The sequence below is a fragment of the Triturus cristatus genome, chromosome 1_2 (assembly GCF_964204655.1).
Source record: "Triturus cristatus chromosome 1_2, aTriCri1.1, whole genome shotgun sequence".
Lineage (NCBI taxonomy): Eukaryota > Metazoa > Chordata > Amphibia > Caudata > Salamandridae > Triturus > Triturus cristatus.
The window spans coordinates 1,152,815,515-1,152,836,131 of NC_140580.1; the positions used below are offsets into that span (position 1 = coordinate 1,152,815,515).

At 47.9% G+C, this 20,617-nt stretch overlaps 1 protein-coding gene across 6 annotated transcripts in view; it reads right to left on the reverse strand.

The window, feature by feature from the left end:
- Positions 1–15,735: 15,735 nt before the first annotated feature.
- PRRC2B (proline rich coiled-coil 2B) overlaps positions 15,736–20,617 on the reverse strand; it is a 714,633-nt gene continuing 709,751 nt past the window's right edge. For 3 of the 6 annotated variants that reach the window (XM_085613950.1, XM_085613946.1, XM_085613944.1), the window contains one exon: positions 19,918–20,422. In XM_085613950.1, coding sequence (XP_085470076.1) covers positions 20,285–20,422 — 138 coding nt within the window. In that variant the 3' untranslated portion in view covers positions 19,918–20,284. Of the gene's footprint in view, positions 20,423–20,617 lie in introns of all 6 variants that reach the window. The other 3 variants (XM_085613949.1, XM_085613945.1, XM_085613947.1) reach the window with 2 other exon arrangements.

Genomic DNA, 20,617 nt, shown 5'->3' on the forward strand with positions numbered 1-20,617 from the left:
TTTGCAGGTGGTATCCATGTCATGAGTCTCCTAGGGGTCATCCTCTGGTGGAATGTCAAGTGTCCCCATCATCCTCACCCAATGCATGAATGGAGTGATCTTTCAGGAGAATGTGGTGTAGGTACAACTGGTGAAGCCGGTGGTGAGGGCATAAAATATGGTATAGGTAGTGGACTGATATGTACGGGGCTTGGGGCCTTGTCCGTTTTCTTCCTGTGCTTTAGTGGAATTGGAAGCTTCAATGCCTCCTCATAAGTAACTTGGCTCATCCAGAAAATTCTTCGAGCTGCAAAAATACTCCTACTGGTAAGTAACCATTTCGTTTTGCAGCGTGAATCCTTTTCTGGATTCACATGCTGTGCATTAGATTAAGTAGCGGTTTCTCCTGAGGTTGGGAGGCTGTGGTGAGAGGAAGATTGTGCAAACAGATGTTGAAGCACCTTCTGTCCAATTTAAACCTCCTTACTCATTTGTATGTCCACACAGTAATGCTTTGTAAAGGTGTGTGGTGATGCCCACGTTGCTGCTGCACAAATAGTGTCAATGGGTATATTAGCCATGAAAGCTACGGTTGCCCCTCTTTCTAGTGGAGTGAGCTGTAGGTCATATGATAAGTTCTTTATAGCATAGGCATAACATGACTGGATGGTTTGTACTAGCCATCGTGCAATTGTTGCCTTTGTGACTGGTAATCCTGTGTTGGTGTGAGCGTATGCGACAAACAATTGTTTAGCGTATTTGTTCTCTGTAAATAGTAAAGTAACGCTCTCCTTACATCCAGGGTATGGAGACTTTTTTCTGCCTTACTCTTTGGATTTTTGAAGAAATTCAGCAGGAGAATATTATGAAACAAGTGGTATTTTGATATTACCTTCGGTAAGAAGCGTGGGTTCGTTTTTAAAATCACCTTGTCCTTTATGAATTTGTAGGTATGGCTCTTGTATTGTTAGAGCTTGTAACTCACTTACTCTCCGTAGGGAAGTAATGGTGATGAGAAAAGCTGTTTTAAAAGTGATGTGTTGAAGATCTGCCTTGTGCATGGGTTCAAAGGGTCATGTCAGTTGTGAGAGCACTGTATTCAGACTCCTTGTGGGTACAGGAGCTGCCCTCGGTGGGGCAATCCTTTTTGTTCCTTCTAAGAATATCTTATAGATCTTATGAAGAAACGTTTGCATGCCCTCCCTCTTGTATATGCTACGATGGCAGCTAGGTGCACCTTTATGCTTGAGTAGTTGACATTGCTGTTCAGGAGCTAAGTTAGATAAGTGATTATGGTCTTCTGCGTGTTCATTGAACCCATCTGGTTGCTAGCACTGCACCATGTGGTGTATCGCTTCCATTTTGCTGCGTAGCATTTTGTGGTTGATTGTTTTCTTGCCTCTTATAATTTCCATAGTTCTCAGAGGCAGATTGAGGTGGCCAAATTCTATCTATTCAGGCGCCAAGCTGCTAGGTGCAGTGTCGCTGGTTCAGGGTGAAAGTTTTGACCCCGTTGCATTGTTAGCAGATCCTGGTCAGCTTTGATCTTGATCATCTTCCCTTTGGATAGTTACAGTAGGGTTGAGTACCAGGTTTGCCTTGGCCATTGAGGGGCAATGAGAATCATGTTTGTTCCAGTGTGTTTTGCTTATTCTAGTGCTCTTTGTATTATGGGTATCGGGGAAAAAGCGTAAACAAACGTCCGTGACCAGTTGCGCGAAAATGCATTCCCCCTTGACTGGTGATGTGGAAACCTTGAGGCAAAGAACTGGCATTTCTTGTTCTGCATTGTTGCAAACAGATCTATCACTGGGGTTTCCCAGCAATTGAACAGGTATTGAACTGCTGACTGTTTCAACTCACATTCGTGAGAGAAGTTGTTCTGTCTATTCAGCTGATCCGCTGTAATGTTGTCTACCCCTGGCAAATGCACTGTTTGTAGGTTGATCTCTTGAACCAGTGCCCGCTGCCAGATGTCCTGTGCTAGTTTGGGTGGACCTGGCTTGGCAGTTCGGGCTGGATTGTTCCCATGAGGCACAGGGTCAAGACTGATTTGCACATGGCTGGGTTCAAACTGGAACGGCATGGTGAGCAAAAAAAACAATGGATTTAGGCCCAGATCTCAGTACTGGGGTGAATGTATGACATTCGGCATTCTGTCCATCAACTGTTTTTGCATTTGTCTCCCCAACGAACCCCCCCCCCTCACCACTCACCCCCTCCCACCCCCAAGTGGGAAGGGTATGCCCACACGTGGGTCCCGTGCTCTCCATGCCACTGGAATCAAGCTATCCTGGCTGAAGAGGGGTGAAACCCCGAAACCGGTCCTAGGATGCTTGTTTCCAGTCCAGGGAGGACCTGGCTTGGCAGTTCGGGCTGGACTGTTCCCATGAGGCACAGGGTCAAGACTGATTTGCATATGGCTGGGTTCAAACTGGAACGGCAGGGTGAGCAAAAAACCGATGGATTTAGGCCCAGATTCCTGTACCGGGGTGAATGTATGACATTGTTATGCATTCTGTCCATATACTGTTTTTGCATTTGTCACCCCGAGTGGGAAAGGTATGCCCAGACATGGGTCCCGTGCTTTCCATGCCACTTGAATCAAGCTATCCTGGCTGAAGAGGGGTGAAACCCCGAAACCGGCCCTAGGATGCTTGTTTCCAGTCTAGGGAGGACTTGGCTTGGCAGTTTGGGCTGGACTGTACCCATGAGGCACAGTGTCAAGACGGATTTGCATATGGCTGGGTTCAAACTGGTATGGCATGGTGAGCAAAAAAACGAGGGATTTAGGCCCAGATCTCTGTACTGGGGTGAATGTATGACATTGTTCTGCATTCTGTCAATCAGCTGTTGTTTTTGCACTAGTTTGCTCAGTGGAAAGGAATTTGTACCTCCTTGTTTGTTGATGTAGAACACGGTTGTGGTATGATCTGTCTGGATCAGCACAGTTTTCCCCTGAATGTGTTTTTGGAATGCCTTCAGCACCAGAAAGAGTCCATCTCCAGATGATTAATGTGTTTTATGGGTGTGAGAAAGTGCCATCTTTCTTGCATGGTAGGCCCCCAATTTTTGCTGAATTGCTGATGTACTTTGAGAGTGCCCTGTAATCCTGCCAATCAGGTGCCCAGGGCCTGTGTTCCTTCCCTAAAACTGTATTGAAGCCTAAACCCAATTGGCATCTCTGGCCACATGTCAGCCCCTGATAAATGGTACCCTAGGTACCCAGGGCTCTGTGACCAGAGAAGGGCCTTAAGGGCTGCAGCACCTATTGTGCCACCCTTAGAGGCCCTGTACCCTGACACACACACACACTGCCTTTGCAGGCTGAGTGTCTTGGTGCAGAACAAAACAGTCGACATGGCACATCGCTGTGTGCCATGCCCACAAACACACTGCCCTGGCATACCTCAGTCACCCCTCTAGCTGGGTGCACTATGCCAGTGGTGTGGGTATAGGTGCATGAGCCCTGTGCCCCTACAGTACCTAGGTCCATTCCTGGGCACTGTAAGTGCAGTGCTGCCATTAAGAGTATATGGTGCTGGGAGGTAGTCATTACGAACTCCACAGCACCATAATGGCTACACTGAAGACTGAAGTTTGGTATCAAACTTCTCAGCACATTAAACCCACACTGATGCCAGTGTGGGATTTAATGTAAAATGCACGACAGAGGGCAACTTAGAGTTGCCCCCTGAAACTAAACCACAACCCGTGTCCTGACAGAGGCTGCCACCCAGCAGACAGGTTGCTGGCCCCCTGGGTAGAGAGCCATACGCTCTTGTGGGCCTGCAACAATGCACATCCTGTGGCGAGGTGCCAAGCCTCCTCCCCGAGGATGGGCAGGGAAGCTTCAAAGGCACGCCGCCTTTGTGAGCCTCCCCAGACCACTTGCTGTACTCAGCAACTGGTCCCCACCGGTTCTGACCCTCACTCTGGTGGGAAACCCCAAGGGAGGAAAGGGGGTGTGCCAGCCTCTGCCAACCCCACCCCTCAGGTGGGGGAGGCGAGGTGAAGCACAACTCCGGGCTCTCGCCATCTTGAGGATGGGGAGCCCTAACCAATCAGGACTAGATTCCTGCCCCCCTTCCACTGGAGAGTGGCAGGATAGGGGGTGTACCCACCCCAGGGAAGGGACCCATTGGTCCCTGACCTTTTCCTACATGTAACGCCCCTAAATTTAATATTTAGGGGCACCCTGAACCTTCCTTCCTCAGATCCCGATTCCGAAACAAGAAGAACAAGAAGAAAGTAGACCTGCCGTGCAGCTGCTAACAAGAGGACGACACCAACTGACTTGGCCCCAGCCCTACATGCCTGTCGACCCTCAAACCTGCTTCTGCTAAAACCCGGCTTCTCCTATGGTCAGCAACCTCGAAAACCCCAGAGGACCTGACTGCCTTGCTCATCTAAAGACTGGGACTCCCACGAGCAGTGGTTTTGCTCAAACAGCAACAACCCCTGGTGCCAGCCAGGAACTGCGAATCCAGCACACTCTGCAGCCGCCAAGCCCAGCCTGTGCCTGAGTGAATAAAGACCACGAGGACGTCCCCTCCGCAACTGTGACCACAAATCCACCACCCAAGGACCCTCCTGACGACGCCTGCAGCCTCACAACCGCGACCAGCAAAGGGTAAGATTTCCCGACGCCAAAAGACACCCCTGCACCCGGCGCCCTGCGGCCCCCTGTGCCCAGCTCTTGGGTGCCTACCTAACCTACAGCTTCCCAATTTACCTCTAGAAGTGGTGGTTGCACCTGAAGAATCTCCGTCCCCGAGCTTGCAGCCTTTGTTCATCTTGCAGCTTTTCCATTGAAATACATTGAGGCGCCCGACGGCCCAAAAGCACCCTGCACCCAGCCGCCCGAGTGCCACTGGAAGTGCAGCATCTGTTCTATTCTACTTCCCCACTTGCCCTGTGTAAGTGACCAGGAGCTCCACTCCCACAGCCGCGTGGTCTGCCTGCTAGCAGCCATCAACCAAAGGCCCCCTACCCGCCATAGGGTAACATTGGGCCTACTCTCTCTGCACCCGGCTGCCCCTGTGGGTGTAACAACTGTACCTACCTGACCCTGGGAGACCCCCCCCGAGTCTATCCCCAGAACCTTAACTCTGCCAGTCGAGTATTTACCTGAAAGCCGATAACCTACATTTTCTCCATAGGGTAACATTGACTGGTTTTCACTTGGAAATTCTTCTAAGTGTTGAGTTTTGATATTTATAAATATTCACTAAAAATCATCCGATCAACAAAAACCAAATTACTCACCTGTTACCAGGAGAGATCCTAGTGCTGGATCTTGGTGCCCAGCACTGACCCTAAAAAGTAATTACAACTGATTTTCCGATAACCAAACTTTCCTCCAAGTGTCGATTTTTGAAACATACAAATATTCCTTAAAAACCGCCTGTGTAACAAAAACTATTTCTTTCAACTGTTTACAGGAAATGCTCCAGGGCTGAATCCAGGATTCCACACTGAGCTGGAAAAACCTATGTAAAGTAATTGATATTGTGCTTACTTAAAAATTCCCATTGAGCTCAATGTTATAATTGTGTTTCACTTGTGTTTCACTTGTGTTGCCTATTGCAACAACTATCTATTGCATTTAAAAGTCTATTTCTATTTGAAAGTATTCAACTAGAGCATCTCATTCGGAGAAAGTATTTTTGATACCTACTTGTGGTTCTAAAATAAAAGGATATATTTTTATATACAAAACAATTGGCCTAGAGTTCAGTTATTGAGTGTGTGAGACCATTTGCTGACTGAGTGTGTACAACAAATGCTTTACACTGTCCTCTGATACTGCCTTACTGCTCGACCAAGCTACCACTTTAGAGAGTAAGGGTATATCTAACTTTAGCCTGTGTCAAACCTCTGGGGACTGTGGACTCTGTACACACTGTACCTTACCTTGGTGCAGTATATACAGAGCCACTTTCTTACAATGGGATCCTGTTCGTTCCATTGACCATGTACTTTGAGCTGGTTGAAGTCTGTTCCCTAACCGCTGAGGGATGAGTCTGTGGTGATTGTCACAGATGGAGTTGGGTTTTTGAAAGATCTCCCCCCGTACTATGTTGTTGGATGCCCACCATTGTATCTGTGCCTGCACCCTTTGTGTAACAACCACTAGATCTTTCCAACTTCCTGCGGCCTGAGACTAGCTGTTGGTACGCCATTTCTGGAATGGGCGCTTGTGTAGGCGGGGGTGAGGAATCAGTGAGATGCATGATGCCATCATGCCCATCAGTTTCATGACCTTCCTCACTGTCAGAAATTGTCCCTTCTGGTAAAGGGTCGCTTCTTGGTGGATAGCTTGTATTCTCTTTTGTGTTGGATATGCTTTCGCACTTAGAGTTTAATCTTGCTCCTAGGAACGTTTTTTCCCTTTCTGGATTTGTGGATGATTTTTTGTGGTTTATTGAGAAACCTAGTTTTTGAAGCGTTTGTACAGCTGCTGGAACATGATTGGGGCATGCTTGTTTTGAGTGTGCCCTCATGAGCCAGTTGTGTAGATAGGGATAGACATGGATTCCTTCCCTTCTCAGATGCGCTGCGACTACTGCCAGGCACTTTGTGATGACACGTGGTGCAGATTTTATTCCAAAGGGAAGTACCTTGAATTGACAATGTGTTCAGTTGTGTAGGAATAGCAGGTACTTTGTGTCTTTTGTTCATAGGGATATCCAAGTAGACAACTTTGAGGTCTATAGTTGCCATGTAATCCCCGTTTTGTATCTGTGGCATTATTTCTTGCAGGGTGCACATTTTGAAGAGTTGTGTTAATATGAACTTGTTTATGGAACTCAGATCCAGAATTGGTCTTAGAGACAGATCCGGTTTGGATACTAGGAAATATGTGGCAAGGTTTCCTGTGAACCACTCCTGTTTTGGCACAAATTCTATTGCGTGTTTATGCGAAAGTGTTTTGATCTCTGAATTTAGCAGTGTTTGTTCCGATTTCAGGAATTTTCTTGCTTTTGGTGGGTTTACCGGTGGTGTCTGTCAGCTCTATGCAATACCCGTATTTTACCAAATTTAATATCCAATTGCCCATTGTAATATTTTGCCATTGTTTGAGAAAAAAGGATATTCTTCCCCTCACTGGTGTTGTGTGGGTCAGTTGGCGCAGTTTCCTCTTCCTCTTGAGGTTTGGCATCTGCCTCTTGCTCGAAAGGGCTGCTTCTGCTGTTGCTGCCAACCATGGTAGCTTGGCTGCTGCCCTGCTTGTTGTGCCGAGCCTTGACTTTGTGACTGTTGTGCCATTTGCTGCCCCCTGGCCAAATGCGCCTCTACCAGTGGACTTCTTGCTATTGAAACCCCTCTTTTAAAAGAACGAATAGTTTCTTACCTGTCGGTGTAGTTTTGCAGCTTGAAGATCTTTCTGGATTCACTATGCTGTGCATTATTCCGCGATCTTGTGGTTGGGTCCGGATTCGTAGTCTTTTCTTTGTTTTTTTTTTGTTTTTTGTTTTTTTTGTAGCCCAGGTGGGCGTCGACGACCACCATTTGGTGCACCTCCCGTGACGTCGTCGTGCTTCCTGCGGAAGTCCCACCTTTGGGGCGCCATCTTCGGGTTCTTTTTTCCCTTTTTTTTTTTTAACCCTAGGCGATTGATTAATTCTTCTTGTCCATTTTCTCAAATTTTTAATTCCTTCTGATCTTTTCCATTTCACCCCCTCTTCCTCCAGCCTCATCTTTCTGGCGGAGGTGGGTGGGTTCGCTAGTGAATCCAGAAAGATCTTCAAGCTGCAAAACTACACCGACAGGTAAGAAACTATTCGTTTTGCAGCGTGAATCTTTCTGGATTCACTATGCTGTGCATAGACTTTGTAGCGGTTTTCCTAATTTTGTGGCGGCTGGGTGGTAGATGAGCGTTGGTCGTTGAAAATGTGCTGAAGCACCTTCTGTCCAACCTGTGCTTCCTTGTTCATCTGAATGTCCACGCAGTAGTGTTTCGTGAACGTGTGCACAGATGCCCAAGTTGCCGCGAGGCATATGTCCTGGATGGGCGTGTTCGCCAGGAAGGCCACGGTGGCCCCTTTCTTCCTTGTGGAGTGAGCCTGAGGCCCCTCCGCTAGCTCCTGTCCAGCCTGTTTGTGGCAGAATTGAATAGTGAGGGCAATCCACCTAGCGATCGTGCCCTTAGTCACTGGCCTACCCATGAAGCTAGTAGCAAAGGACACAAACAGCTGCTTCGACTTCCTGAGTTCCTTGGTTCTCTCAATGTAGTGCATCACCGCTCTTCTTGCGTCGAGGGTGTGCAGGGCCTTTTCTGCGTTTGAAGTCGGGTTTTGGAAGAAACTTGGTATCCGAATACTCTGATTCATGTGGAACGCCGACACCACCTTGGGCATGAAGTGTGGGTCTGTTCTCAGGACTATTCTGTCCTTGTGAATCTGAATGTAGGGTTCCTGTAGTGTTAGTGCTTGAAGCTCGCTCACTCTGCGTAGTGAGGTTATGGCCACCAGAAAGGCCGTTTTCATCGTCAACATCTGCAGTGTGGCCTTGTGAATGGGTTCAAACGGTGCCTTCATGAGCTCCGTCAGCACCACGTTCAGATTCCATTCCGGCGGCGGCAACCTTTTCGGGGGGGGCCATCCTTTTGGCTCCTTCCATGAATCTCTTCACCACCTGCGAGGTGAAGAAACTTCCACCCTTTTCACCTCTGGTGTAGGCAACGATTGCCGCTAGGTGTACCCTTAGGGAGCTCGAGCAGAGGTTACTCTTTAGAAGGTGTGTGAGGTACCTCAGTACTGTTGAGTCTCTTGTCATTCTGTTTTGCAGGCCCTTTTTCCTGCACCACACAGTGAATCTCTTCCATTTTGCGCTGTAGCATTTTCGTGTAGTTTGTTTCCTTGCCTCCCGTAGCACTCGCATAGTGCTCGGAGGCAATCTTAGGTGTGCGAACTCTAGGTCTTCAGGAGCCATGCCGCCAGGTTGAGGGTCTCTGGCTCTGGGTGCAGGACCTCTCCGTTTTGCATTGAGAGCAGGTCCTTCCTCCTCTCGAACCTGTATGGATTGCCTTGTGCCATTTCTTGAATTTGTGAGAACCATGTCTGCCTCGGCCACTGCGGAGCCACTAGGATCAGAGTCATGTTGCTGGTTCTGCACTTGTCGAGCACTCTGTGCAACAGGGGTATCGGTGGAAAGGCGTAGGCAAATGTCCTCGACCAGCTTATCCATAGGGCATTTCCCTGGGATTGCTGATCTGGTTGCCTGGACGCGAAGCTTTGGCATTTTGCATTGTGGCGTGTTGCAAATAGGTCTATTGTGGGAGTTCCCCATCTCCGGAAGAGTTTCTCCGTTTCCTGGCCATTGAGCTCCCACTCGTGCGATGCCGAGGTCTGCCTGCTTAGCCAGTCTGCCTCCACATTGTCCTTCCCCGGTAGGTGAATTGCCAGTAGATCTATCCTGAGAGGTATGGCCCATCTCCAAATCTCCTGAGCTAGAGGAGAGAGGGAACGACTGTGTCCCCCCTTGTTTGTTGATGTAGAACATTGCCGTGGTGTTGTCTGTTTGAACCAACACCCTCTGGTTGTACAGGTGCCTCTGGAATGCCTTCAGGGCTAGCAGGATTGTTTTCAACTCGAGGTAGTTGATATGGCGAACCGCATCTGCTGGAGCCCACAGACCCCTCACTCTGAGGTTGTCCATGTGCGCTCCCCATCCCTTTTGCGATGCGTCCGTGGTAATGGTCACTGTTGGGATTGGTGGCGTCAGGCTTCTCCCTGCTGTCATGTTGTTTCTGTTCCACCAAGTTATCTCCTCCTGCACTGCGTGCGTAACAACCACTAGATCCTCCCAACTTCCGTTTGCTTGTGACCATTGCTGTTGTAGCCATTCCTGGAATGGTCTCATGTGCAGGCGTACATTCGGCACCAGCTGGATACACGACGCCATCATCCCCATCATCTTGCTCACAGCCAGAGCTCGCCCCTTCTGGTAGAGCCGCGTCTCCCTCAGTAGTGCATCTGTCCTCCTGTCGCTGGGCACTACAGTACTGTTGAGGGAGTTGATTTTCGCCCCCAGGAAAATCTTCACCTGTTCCGGTTCCAGCGATGACTTGCCCCAGTGGATCGAGAACCCCAGATTCTTGAGGGTGTGTGTTACGCGTTTTGCGTGCCTCTCGCACTTCTCGCGTGAGTTTGCCTTGACCAGCCAGTCGTCTAAGTAGGGGTAGACATGGATTCCCTGTCTTCGTAGGTGGGCCGCGACCGCCGACAGGCATTTTGTAAAGACCCTTGGTGCCGATTTTAATCCGAAGGCCAGGGTCGTGAACTGGTAGTGTTCCTGTTCGTTGTTGAATCTTAGAAGGCCCTTGTGTCTTCTGTTTATTGGGATGTGAAGGTAGGCATCCTTGAGGTCCACGGTGACCATGAAGTCTCCGTCTCATTTGGGGCAGTACCTCCTGCAGCGAAGTCATTTTGAACTTCTGCGTTCTGATGAACTTGTTTAGGTAACGCAGGTCCAGGATGGGTCTGAGGTTTCCGTCTACTTTCGGGACCACGAAGTAGTTTGAGTAGACCCCTTTGTTGCGTTCTATGAACGGCACTGCCTCTATGGCTCTCTTTTCTAGAAGTTTCCGTGTTTCTTCTCTGAGTAGTGCCAGTTCTTGGGCCGATCTCTGTCTTCCCTTTGGTTTCCTGTTTGGAGGTCTTTTCTCCAACTCTACGCAGTATCCGTACTGCATGATGTTCCGTATCCACTTGTCTGTGGTTATACGCCACCACTCCTGAAGGTAGAACCTCAGTCTTCCGCCTACTGGTGTTGTATGCTCGTAGGCTTTTGAATATTCTTTTCCCCCTGATGTTACTTTTTTGCGCCTCACCCTTGGGGGCATGACGAGGGTAGGCGTCCTCTTGCGTGCTGAGTCACTTTGATGAGGGCTGTTCGCCCCCTCTCCTCCTTTGGCCACGTCCGTTCCCTCTCCCGCGAAAGGACTGGCCCCGAGGTTGGTACTGCCAGTTTTGCTTCTGCTGACCTTGTCCGTGACTTTCACCCTGCTGACCCTGCTGGAACGTCTGGTGCGACGGCCCCTGCTGGCTTCCTCCCCTTCCGTAGGGTCTCCTCGAGGGATTGCCTCGCCTCATTCCCCTCAGCTGTAGGGCCCCCATGGACCTCGCCGTTTCGTTTTCTTTTTTCAGCTGGGTGAGCTTCTCGTCCACTGTTGCTCCGAACAGTGTCTCTCCGTTGAAGGGGGTTCCAAGGATGTTGTTCTGCACCTCCGGTTTGAATCCCGAGATTCTTAGCCATGCATGCCTTCTCTCGGTGACCCCTATGGCCATGAGTCTTGCTGAAGTCTCTGCCCCGTCCAACGCCGTCTTTATACACGAGTTGGCGATGTTCTTGCCTTCGTCTATCAGGTGTGAGGCTCTCTGGCGGTATTCTTCGGGGAGGTGCTTTACTAGCTCCCCCATCTCGTCCCAGTGCTGGTACTGGTGTCTATTGAGGAGTGCATTGCGGCGTTCCTCTCGACCTTTCTTCCTGTGAGGTCTATCCTCCTGCTCTCCTTATCAGGTGGTGGGCCCGAAGTTGCTGGTACGTTGGCCCTTCTCCTGGCCGTGGAAGCTATGATGGAGTCGGCGGTCACGCTACCCTTGATGTAAGGGGGGTCCAGGGAGGAGTGCTTATATTTCTTCTCTGTCCTGGGCGTGATCGACCGGCAGGTCGCTGGTTCCTTGAAGGCTTCTCTCCCCTGATTCATCACACTTTGTAGCATGGGGAGGAACTGGCTCCTTGTCTGGACGGGGAGCAGGGTCTCGAGGAGAAAATCGGCTTTCGGCTTCTCCTCGTCGAGTTTGACGTCGAAGGCTGTTGCTGCGCTCCTGACCACCATATTGTACACCCCGATGTCGTCGGGTGGCGAAGGCCTCGAAGGGTACGTGTCCACGGGCTCCTCCGGGTTTTCGGTGTCGAGCTCCTGCCATTCGATGTCGTGGCTGGTAGATGGCGCCGAGTCGTAGAACGACTGTTGGTCTTCTTCCTCGGCTTCACCATCATAATAGGGCTCTTCTTCCTCTTCGAGATCCCTTGTTAGTCCTTCGGTGTCGAATTCGTCCTCGACCTCGACGACGTCCGCCGATGAAACCGTTGAAATCTTGAATTCCTTCATCTTGGCGTCGAACTCCTTCTTCCTTTGAAGGATGTTCTCCATTTCGGCCTCGAGCCGCCTCTTCTTTTTCTCCATCTCGGAGATGCTTTCGGAGTCGACCGCGGGTCTTTTCGATGAAACTTGCGTCGACGTCGACCGTTCTTTCAACGTCGATCGGCCAGTTTCCTGGGTTGTCTTCGACGACCCTTGCTTTTCGGCGTCTTTCGGCACCAGGGAGTCCTTTTCTAAGGATCCGCTCGGCCTCTTGTCCATGGTTCCCCCTTTGGTCGTCGAAGTTTTCGGCGCCGGGGCTCCCTTCGTGGACTTTGACTCAGATTTTCTCGAGTCACCCTCGTGTTGTCGAGGTACTTTCTGTTTTGCGCTCGACGATTCTCTTACCTCGTCTTCTTTTTTCTTGTCGGTCTCTACGACCGTGAAGTTTTCGGCTGTCTCGGCGACGTTGTCCTCGTCGTCCGTGGAGAGGCCCAGATCGTTGAGCGACGGGGCCTTACCCTTCCCATCCATGCTGGCGTTGGCTCTTCTCTGCCGATCTCTCACCCTGAGCGTCTTCGGCGCGAAGGCTGAGCAGGCGTTGCAGTCCTTACTCTGGTGTTCGACCGGTAGGCAGAGGTTGCAGACCGGATGCTGGTCCTTCTGCGCGAACTTGTGGTGGCAGTTTGGGCAGAACTTGAATGGCGTCTTGTCCATTGCGCTCAGGGCCTCGGAGTGCGCATTCTCCAAGGTCGTCGAAGAAAAAGGGCGCTGAACCTCCTTTGTTCGCGCTCCTGATGAAATCTCTCCCTTTCCTGTGATATCCTCTGGTATTTATCGACGAAACTCGCTTTTCTTTCTTTTTCCTTCGAGTGTAATTCTGGAGCTTCCCGATGACGATCCAGACCCAACGGCGGAAAAAAGAATCTGAAGATGGCGCCCCAAAGGTGGGACTTCCGCAGGAAGCACGACGACGTCACGGGAGGTGCACCAAATGGTGGTCGTCGACGCCCACCTGGGCTAAAAAAATAAAATAAAAAAAAAAAAAGAAAAGACTACGGAATAATGCACAGCATAGTGAATCCAGAAAGATTCACGCTGCAAAACCTCTGTGCTGTAGGGCTCCCATTGCCCTTGCCCTTTCATTATCTTTTTTAATGTGTTGCAGAGATTCATCAACCTCTTTTCCGAAGAGTGCATCTCCCATGAATGGTCTGTTCATGGACGTTTGAACTTCCTGCTGAATCCTGATATCCTGAGCCAGCCAGGCATGTCTTCTCAGGATGGTACCTGTGCAAATTTGCCTGCTAGCAGTGTCTGCTGTGTCGAGAGCTGACTTAAGCAAGTATTTGCTACGTTCTTGCCTTTCAGGACAATGGATTTTGCCCTTTTCTTCTGGGAGTTTAAGCTCTTTTATGTCTTCCCACTGTTCGTGGCTATATCTATTCAGCAAGGCATTAGAATTAGCAATACGCCATTGCATAGCTGCTTCCTTTTTCATTTTTCTCCCCACCATGTCCATTCTTTTACTCTCCTTTTCTGGAGGAGGCCCGATATTGGAGACTGCATTGGCTCTCCTTCTGGCTGGGGTGACAATGATTGAGTCTGGCACCATGTTCCCTTGAATGTACTTAGGGTCCTTCGAGGAGGCTTTCTATTTTTTCTCCACTCTGGATGTTATTCCCTTGCCTGAGGCTGGTTTCTTGAAGGCTTCTTTGCCTTGAGCCAGGATACTGGAGATCATAGGTAGGTACTGAACATGGGCCAGGGTTTCTAATAGGAACATGTGTCTTCTTTCTCTTCCTCGAGGGTGACTCCGAACTGGTCTGCCACTCTCTTGACTATGCCATTATAAAAGGCTATGTTGTCTGGAGGCGAAGCCTTCGAAGGATAACTGCATATCTCCTCCTCGGGGCTTTCGGTGTTGAGTTCGTTCCAGGTATCCTCTAAATTTTCAGAGATTGCTTCCTCGTCAGGAAGGTCTTCGTATTCCTCGGGATCTTCGTCTCGAGGCTCTGGGGTGAGAGGTGATTCAAAGATATCATGTTCTCCGTCTTCTACCTCTTCGGAGTTTTGGGGATTCAAACTATTTCTTCTTTTGAAGAATCGCGGTCACATCTTCGAGCCTTTTTCTCTTTTCGACCTCAAGAGCCGTGTCGGAGGCTGGGGATTTTCTCGTTTTGCTTGCGCCTACGTCCGACTTCGGCGGCGTGGCGCTCTTCTTCACGGGTTCGGCTTCGACCCTTGGTTTCGGCGTCTTCTGCGATTTTACCTCCTCGGTAACCTTAGGTTGGGTTCCGTGGGGCTCTTTCAATCATGGCTGACCTTCGATCGCCTTTTTGCTCGGCGTCGTGGATGCCTTGGGTTGCGCCTTGTGTTCGTGGCCCTTCGGTTTCCACTGATGTGTATGGTGTCTTACCTTATCTGTCTTCTTCGTTGTCTCGCTCGTCTTTCTGGCGCGGGACTTTTCGGAGACCCCTACTTGAATTTCGACGTCCAACCCCTCGTGCGTCCATTCTGCTGGCTCTCCGTGCTAGTCCTAGTCGCTGGAGAAACCCAGATCTGAGGGGTGTCTTCTTAGTTGTCCACGATATTGTGCCGTAGTGGGCCTCTCTCTGCTTACGGCAGTTTCTTAGAGTTTTTGACAGGAACTCCGCGCAGGCCTCGCAGTTTTTGTCCAGGTGGTCTTCGGGTAGGCAGAGGTTACAGACGTTGTGCAGGTCGCGTTGAGTGTACTTGTGGTGACACTTGGGACGGAACTTGAAAAGGGGATTTTCCATGGCCCCTACTTCGTAATTTGTGGACCGATGAGGTCCCTCTGTGGTATCGGCCCCGGAGCTTCAACCGGACGGTGATCTTCTCTCCGGTTACGTCGATTAGAGATGAGCTTTGCAGTGATCTTTTTTGCAGTTTTCTTGAGGTTTTGAGAAAAAAATCTGAAAAATTATTCAGAGCTGTCCGACTTGCTTCCAGACCCAACGGAGGAAAAAAGAATCTGAAGATGGCTACCACGCACGTCGACCTCCAGGATATCGTCTGACATCACACAGGGGACGTAGCTGGCACCAAATGGTGGTCCACAGCGACCAAAACAAGAAAAATTAATAAAAAAAATAAAACAGACAATTCCGGACCCAACCCCTAGATAGCGGAATAATGCACAGCATGTGATTCCACTAAAGGATTCACGCTGCAAAACAAAACCGACGAGGAGCAGGTATAGGCCAATAACGCTACAGCAGGACTGTCAAACTGGAGTAGAACAAAACACATCTGGACCAGACAGCGGAAGAAAACAATCTAACAATGGAGTCTATGACCATGCACATTACTAGCATGAGTGGGGAGTCACACTACCTCGTGACTCGAAAGACTTCTTCCAAGAAAAACAGCTTACACACATCCGACCCAAACACTAGATGGCGGACTTAGGCCAAGTATTTGTTTCTACAGCCACACATGCCTCAAACATACATATACATATATATACACACACATATATATATACACACATACACACACACACATACACACATGGGGAGTTTTTCAAACTACCCAAATATCAGATCCTCAGTACAAAAAACACAGTAACAAGTATGAACCGGTACCAATATTCCCTCCCTCCATCCCCCCACCCCCAAAAACAAACACAAAACAATCAGCAATTTGAGAAAAGCATACTTTGCTTTATTTTTATTTTTTTTATTTAAATAAGGAGAGTTCTTTCGTATGGAAAGATCTAATACAATCACATTTGAAAGGAAAAACAATTGGTGATACTAATAACAGGGATGGGGATGGGGAATGGGTTTGACAAACCCCAACATTGAGACTGGCTAGAATGAGAATATTTTAGGTCAGTTAAAAGTTTGTTTTTAAATTATATATATATATATTTTTTATGTATAAACAGCTGCACGTTACACATCCAACATCTACCCTTTCAAATATCCTGTTGGTGTAAAGGAAGGGCAGGTAGGGAAGGAAGGAAGGGACAAAACAGAGGGGAAAAAGCCATCAGATCTGAGCAAGAACTCTACAGTACAATATCCTCTTTGTAAACCTCAGGTACATCAGTACAAAGCCAGAGAAAATGAGGGAGACCTGCAACATGCTGGGATGGCTGAAAGCCACCACAGCTAGGTTTCGAAGCCCACCGTTTCCTAGCTCAGTTTGGTGAACAAGGTTTGTCAATACCTGCTTACGCATGCAGATCATCCTGGCTTGAGATACCAGCCAAGCAGTGTTACTTTCATTTCATTCTGGTAGGATAACAGTAGGTCAAACAGGGAGACTTGTCATCTTGATCTCTCAAACCTGCAACACAGAAAACCTCCCAAGCATTTCTCAGCCGCTATGGAGAAGTTTCTACAGCTGCATCATCTGAAAATGCAGAGCTCTGTAGAACTGACCAAAAGCAGAAATGATAAAAGTACAAATGGAAGAAAATACAGCTTTTATTTACATATACACAGTGCATGCAGAGTGCTCCTCAGTGACTCTACAAGATCTGGCAGCAAGGTGTTGGTGGATGGACCCAGCAGGACTGAAAGGACACTTCAAAACAATGCCTACCTAAAGGCTGGGAGCCCTGAAACTATTTTTAAAATGGCACCTGTGATTGACTGCAAACTGGTGAGTGTACATTTGCACACATCCTTTCCTGGTGAAAGTCAGGTGCTATTGGTTTAGGTAACAAGTGTCATGTGCACAGCCCTGCAATGCATCTTTGGCCTGTGGCAATTCCAGGAGGTCTTAAAAGCAGAAGCCTCACTCACTGAACCAAAGTCATAAAGACCAGACCGAACGTATCTACTTTGCAACTCTACAGTAACGTAGATGGTGATACATTTGCTCTCACTCCCACCCTACCCCATAATCTCTACTTTAGGGCAGACAGGAATCTAAGAACCCCACCTACGCCCCCGCATTTTCCCCCTCCCCCACACAAAGCCAGTTCATCTGCCGGCTAAGTCAATCTGACATGCCAGGACTAGAAACAGAAGCCCTTTTCTCTCGAGGGAAATAGTACTGCTGTAATTTGAAACACAGAAAACTTAATGGTCTATACTCAAGGGCGTGTGGTGCTGGGAATGCAGCCAGCTAAAATGAAGCCAGGCACTCAGTTACAAAAACAAAGTGCTCATACTAAAAATATTTAAATAAAACCACCATTTCCAAATATGAAGTGCAAAATGGCCATAAGGGACTTCCGCTCCCAGGAATCTCCAATGTCACCACCAACAGTTTCATGGAGGTCACGAACAGGAAACCCCAGTCTGCATCAATACAGCCCTCAGAGCCTACCTCCAGAAGTCACGGCAAACAGAATCTTTTTAAGTGAAGCCCAAGCAGATATTTGCAGCAGAACAACAAAGGAATGCAATTGTGGTTCCAACAACACAGAAGGGTTTTTAATGCACTAGCTCTCTTTCCCTCACCACTTGAAATGTTTTCAGCAAAACGTATTTTTCAAGAAAACAGTAGGCACCTCTATTAAAAGAGGTCATATTTGGTCCCCGCATACAGAGTCTTTTCCAATGGTCAGCTTCAAAGTAAGCTCTGGGAGAGGGTAGCCACTTGGATATTTTACAACTTGTAACACCACGAAGGAACTAACTTCTCAGAATATCCAGCCTATACTGAACCGTGGCTAATAGCAGTCACCGCATGGAGCTCACGCGCCTTCAGAAAGAAGCTACAGGTGATGCATTAGGGATTGGGAGGCAGGGCAGGTGAAAACAAGAGGTATATCAATGTCTGAAGAACCTTCCACTTCCTCTAATTTTAAAGATATGTCTGCCAGTAAGGAGGCAGTCATAGCTCTTGAAATATTGTAGTCCAGTTTCACACAATAAATGAAGACATTAGCAGTAGTTATACTTTTCCTTTGAAACTTCAGTGATGCTTAAATGCAAAAATCACAATTTTAGACAAAGTAAACTGATTGAAGCAAGAGGGGGCGACAAGCTACACATCTCTTGATCTTGCTTGCACCAAAAAAAACTATCAGATAAAAACAGCAGAGAAATCTTTTAATCACCTACAAAAGAAGATAGTCGCCAAGAAAGATTTGTTTTTTTGTTAGTCACAACAGAGAGAGGCGGGGCTGGTAAAAGTGATTAATTTAATTTAAAGCAAAGGGGGCGAGGCATTGGAATTTGCTCAGTTTTGAGAGGCAGGCTTCACTAATGGAAGCAAGCTGGAATGCTAAGGTGTATGGAAGCATCCCAGAAAGGCGGTACAGTGCTGCAGCTACAGGCTACCCCCTCTAGACCTGTGGTGGCCACCAAAGCCCGTCAAACAGGCTTCATTGCCAGCAACCAAACACAGGCTTCTTCATGCTCCAAAGGAGAGACAATGACGAGCTTTGCTGATAAATGGGTTGCAATAATGGCATAGTCTAGGAGAAGCAGGTGTTCCTAGGTGTTTGGGGGCAGGGAAGGGGCACATGGATAAGTGCTGTGAGAACCATGAGTGCCTATCCCAAAGAAGTCAACAGTATAATGTTGTACAGATAACATCCGCTCAGCACTGCATCCTTTCAAGATTATATAAGTTGACATTGCAACAGAGCTATTTGACATGCTGTGAAGGAACTGTACTGCAAAGAACCTGTTATTAGAGCATTTCATTGTCATACAGAAAAACTGCAAATACTTCTGAAAACAAAACCTGCTACTGATGGAAGCACATCCCATACAACCCGACTGAACAAGTTTACAGTTAATGGGACAAAAACGTATGTCAGAACACAAATGTGGTGGAGGATCAAACAATTGATTGCACACATCTCTACCAGAAGCAGATTCAAGTCTTCCTGATTTGCTAATCAAGCTACTTCAAGCTGAACAACACAGGAAGCAATGACTTTTACAGCACTGAAGCAGAGATCATTTTAACAGCTTTCCAGAGGTTTAGATCACATATCTAAATATTTTGGCTCTCATAAGAAATCTTGCAGCTGTCCACCGTAGCTCAGTGCACATAACCACGTAAAAGGCTTACCTGCCCCCAAAACGTCATACGAAGATAGCATCATGAACCGAATCGCATGCTCAGAAAACAATCCACTGACTGCTTTGCATTAATGGACACAATTTGATCTGGGCTGGAAGTAAATAAAATAGTGTTTTCTTTAAGTGTCAAATTTGACAAAAGACAAGGGGGAGGGGCATATTCTTGAAGAACTAATTTGTCAATAAGACTTTAGGTGGTCATCCGATTTGGGATGTCAAACCCAGACCAGCATGTCTTGCACTGGACACAAACAAGTAACATTTAGATCTACAAAACAAAGAGGAGTGAAGAAATGTTTGGAAAAAAAGTTCTCTTCACTCCTAAAAACCCACTGTGCACTGGTTCTTTGTGTGTCTGATGGAGTTCAGGGCGGAATTATATAAAAAAAAAAAGAAAGTACTTCTGTACTTTAAAAAAAAAATGCATGATTTCTACTTTGCTGCAACTCTAGAGCCGGAAAGCATCACATTCAAACTTCCCAAAAAAGTCAATGATGCCACAGTATAAGTGAAGACGAAATACAACAAATGTAAAAAATTAACTTTTTGTAGACCTCTCAACTATTCTACAAGGTTAAATACATCAGGACAGAGGTGAGGTGGGTGCGGTAAGAAACACTTTCTTTTAAAAGTCTCTGCCCTTAAAAGTAGAACAGACTTGGATATAAAATGAACTAGGAAAGTGGGGATTGGGACCAAGGAGAACAGAGTATAAAAAGTCCTGCTATAAACACAAGGATGTCGCGCACATGTTGGTGTAACACCTACCACTGCCGTGCTTGGGAACTACAGATGCCTTTAGAAGAAAGGGGAAACAGGTCAGCCACAAACAGTCTGTCACATTTCTTTATGTCAGTAACAATCTGAGACGAGCGCAGGAACCACTTTTCCAAATGAAAAGTGCATCTGCATGGGGGGGGACCCACAGGAAGAGGGGGGCAATGAAGGGATCAGGGCTGAAACAATGTAGGGCAGAAGTCCATAATTCGTGACACGGATGCCCTCCATGGATATGCAAGTCAATGTCATGTCAATGATCCGTTTTAATAAGGGATTGAAGTTTGTGGGCGCACCCTCCGCTTAGGTCCATCGTTGCGATGAATCCAGCGAGACGGTCAAGCCCCAGATGCCTCTTGCTTTGCAGTGCTTCGTGTACCCAGTAGGGGTTGGACAGGACGGTCCAATATTAAGATGTCTAAGCTTTACTCTCCTCCACTTTTGTTGCTTGTGGTTTTATGGCTCCTGTCCGTGTTGGCTTCAGCTGGTTCCCCGAAGACTGCTCATGCAGTTTGCCAGATCCAGAGCCGTTCTTCATTTCCTCGGTTCGTTTTACCTGTCGTGGACAGAATAAAAAAGGGAGTTGGAAAGGGAATGATTGTGGGGACATAGAAGAAAGAAAATTAAAGTTAGCAGAAAAAGCAGGATGGTCACAACAGAATTGGATTAGACTGGTTTTGAACTTGATAGTACATGGAGTAACAGAGGGCTCTGTAAAGTGTCCGCTGAGAACCTCCTTGTGCTCCATGAC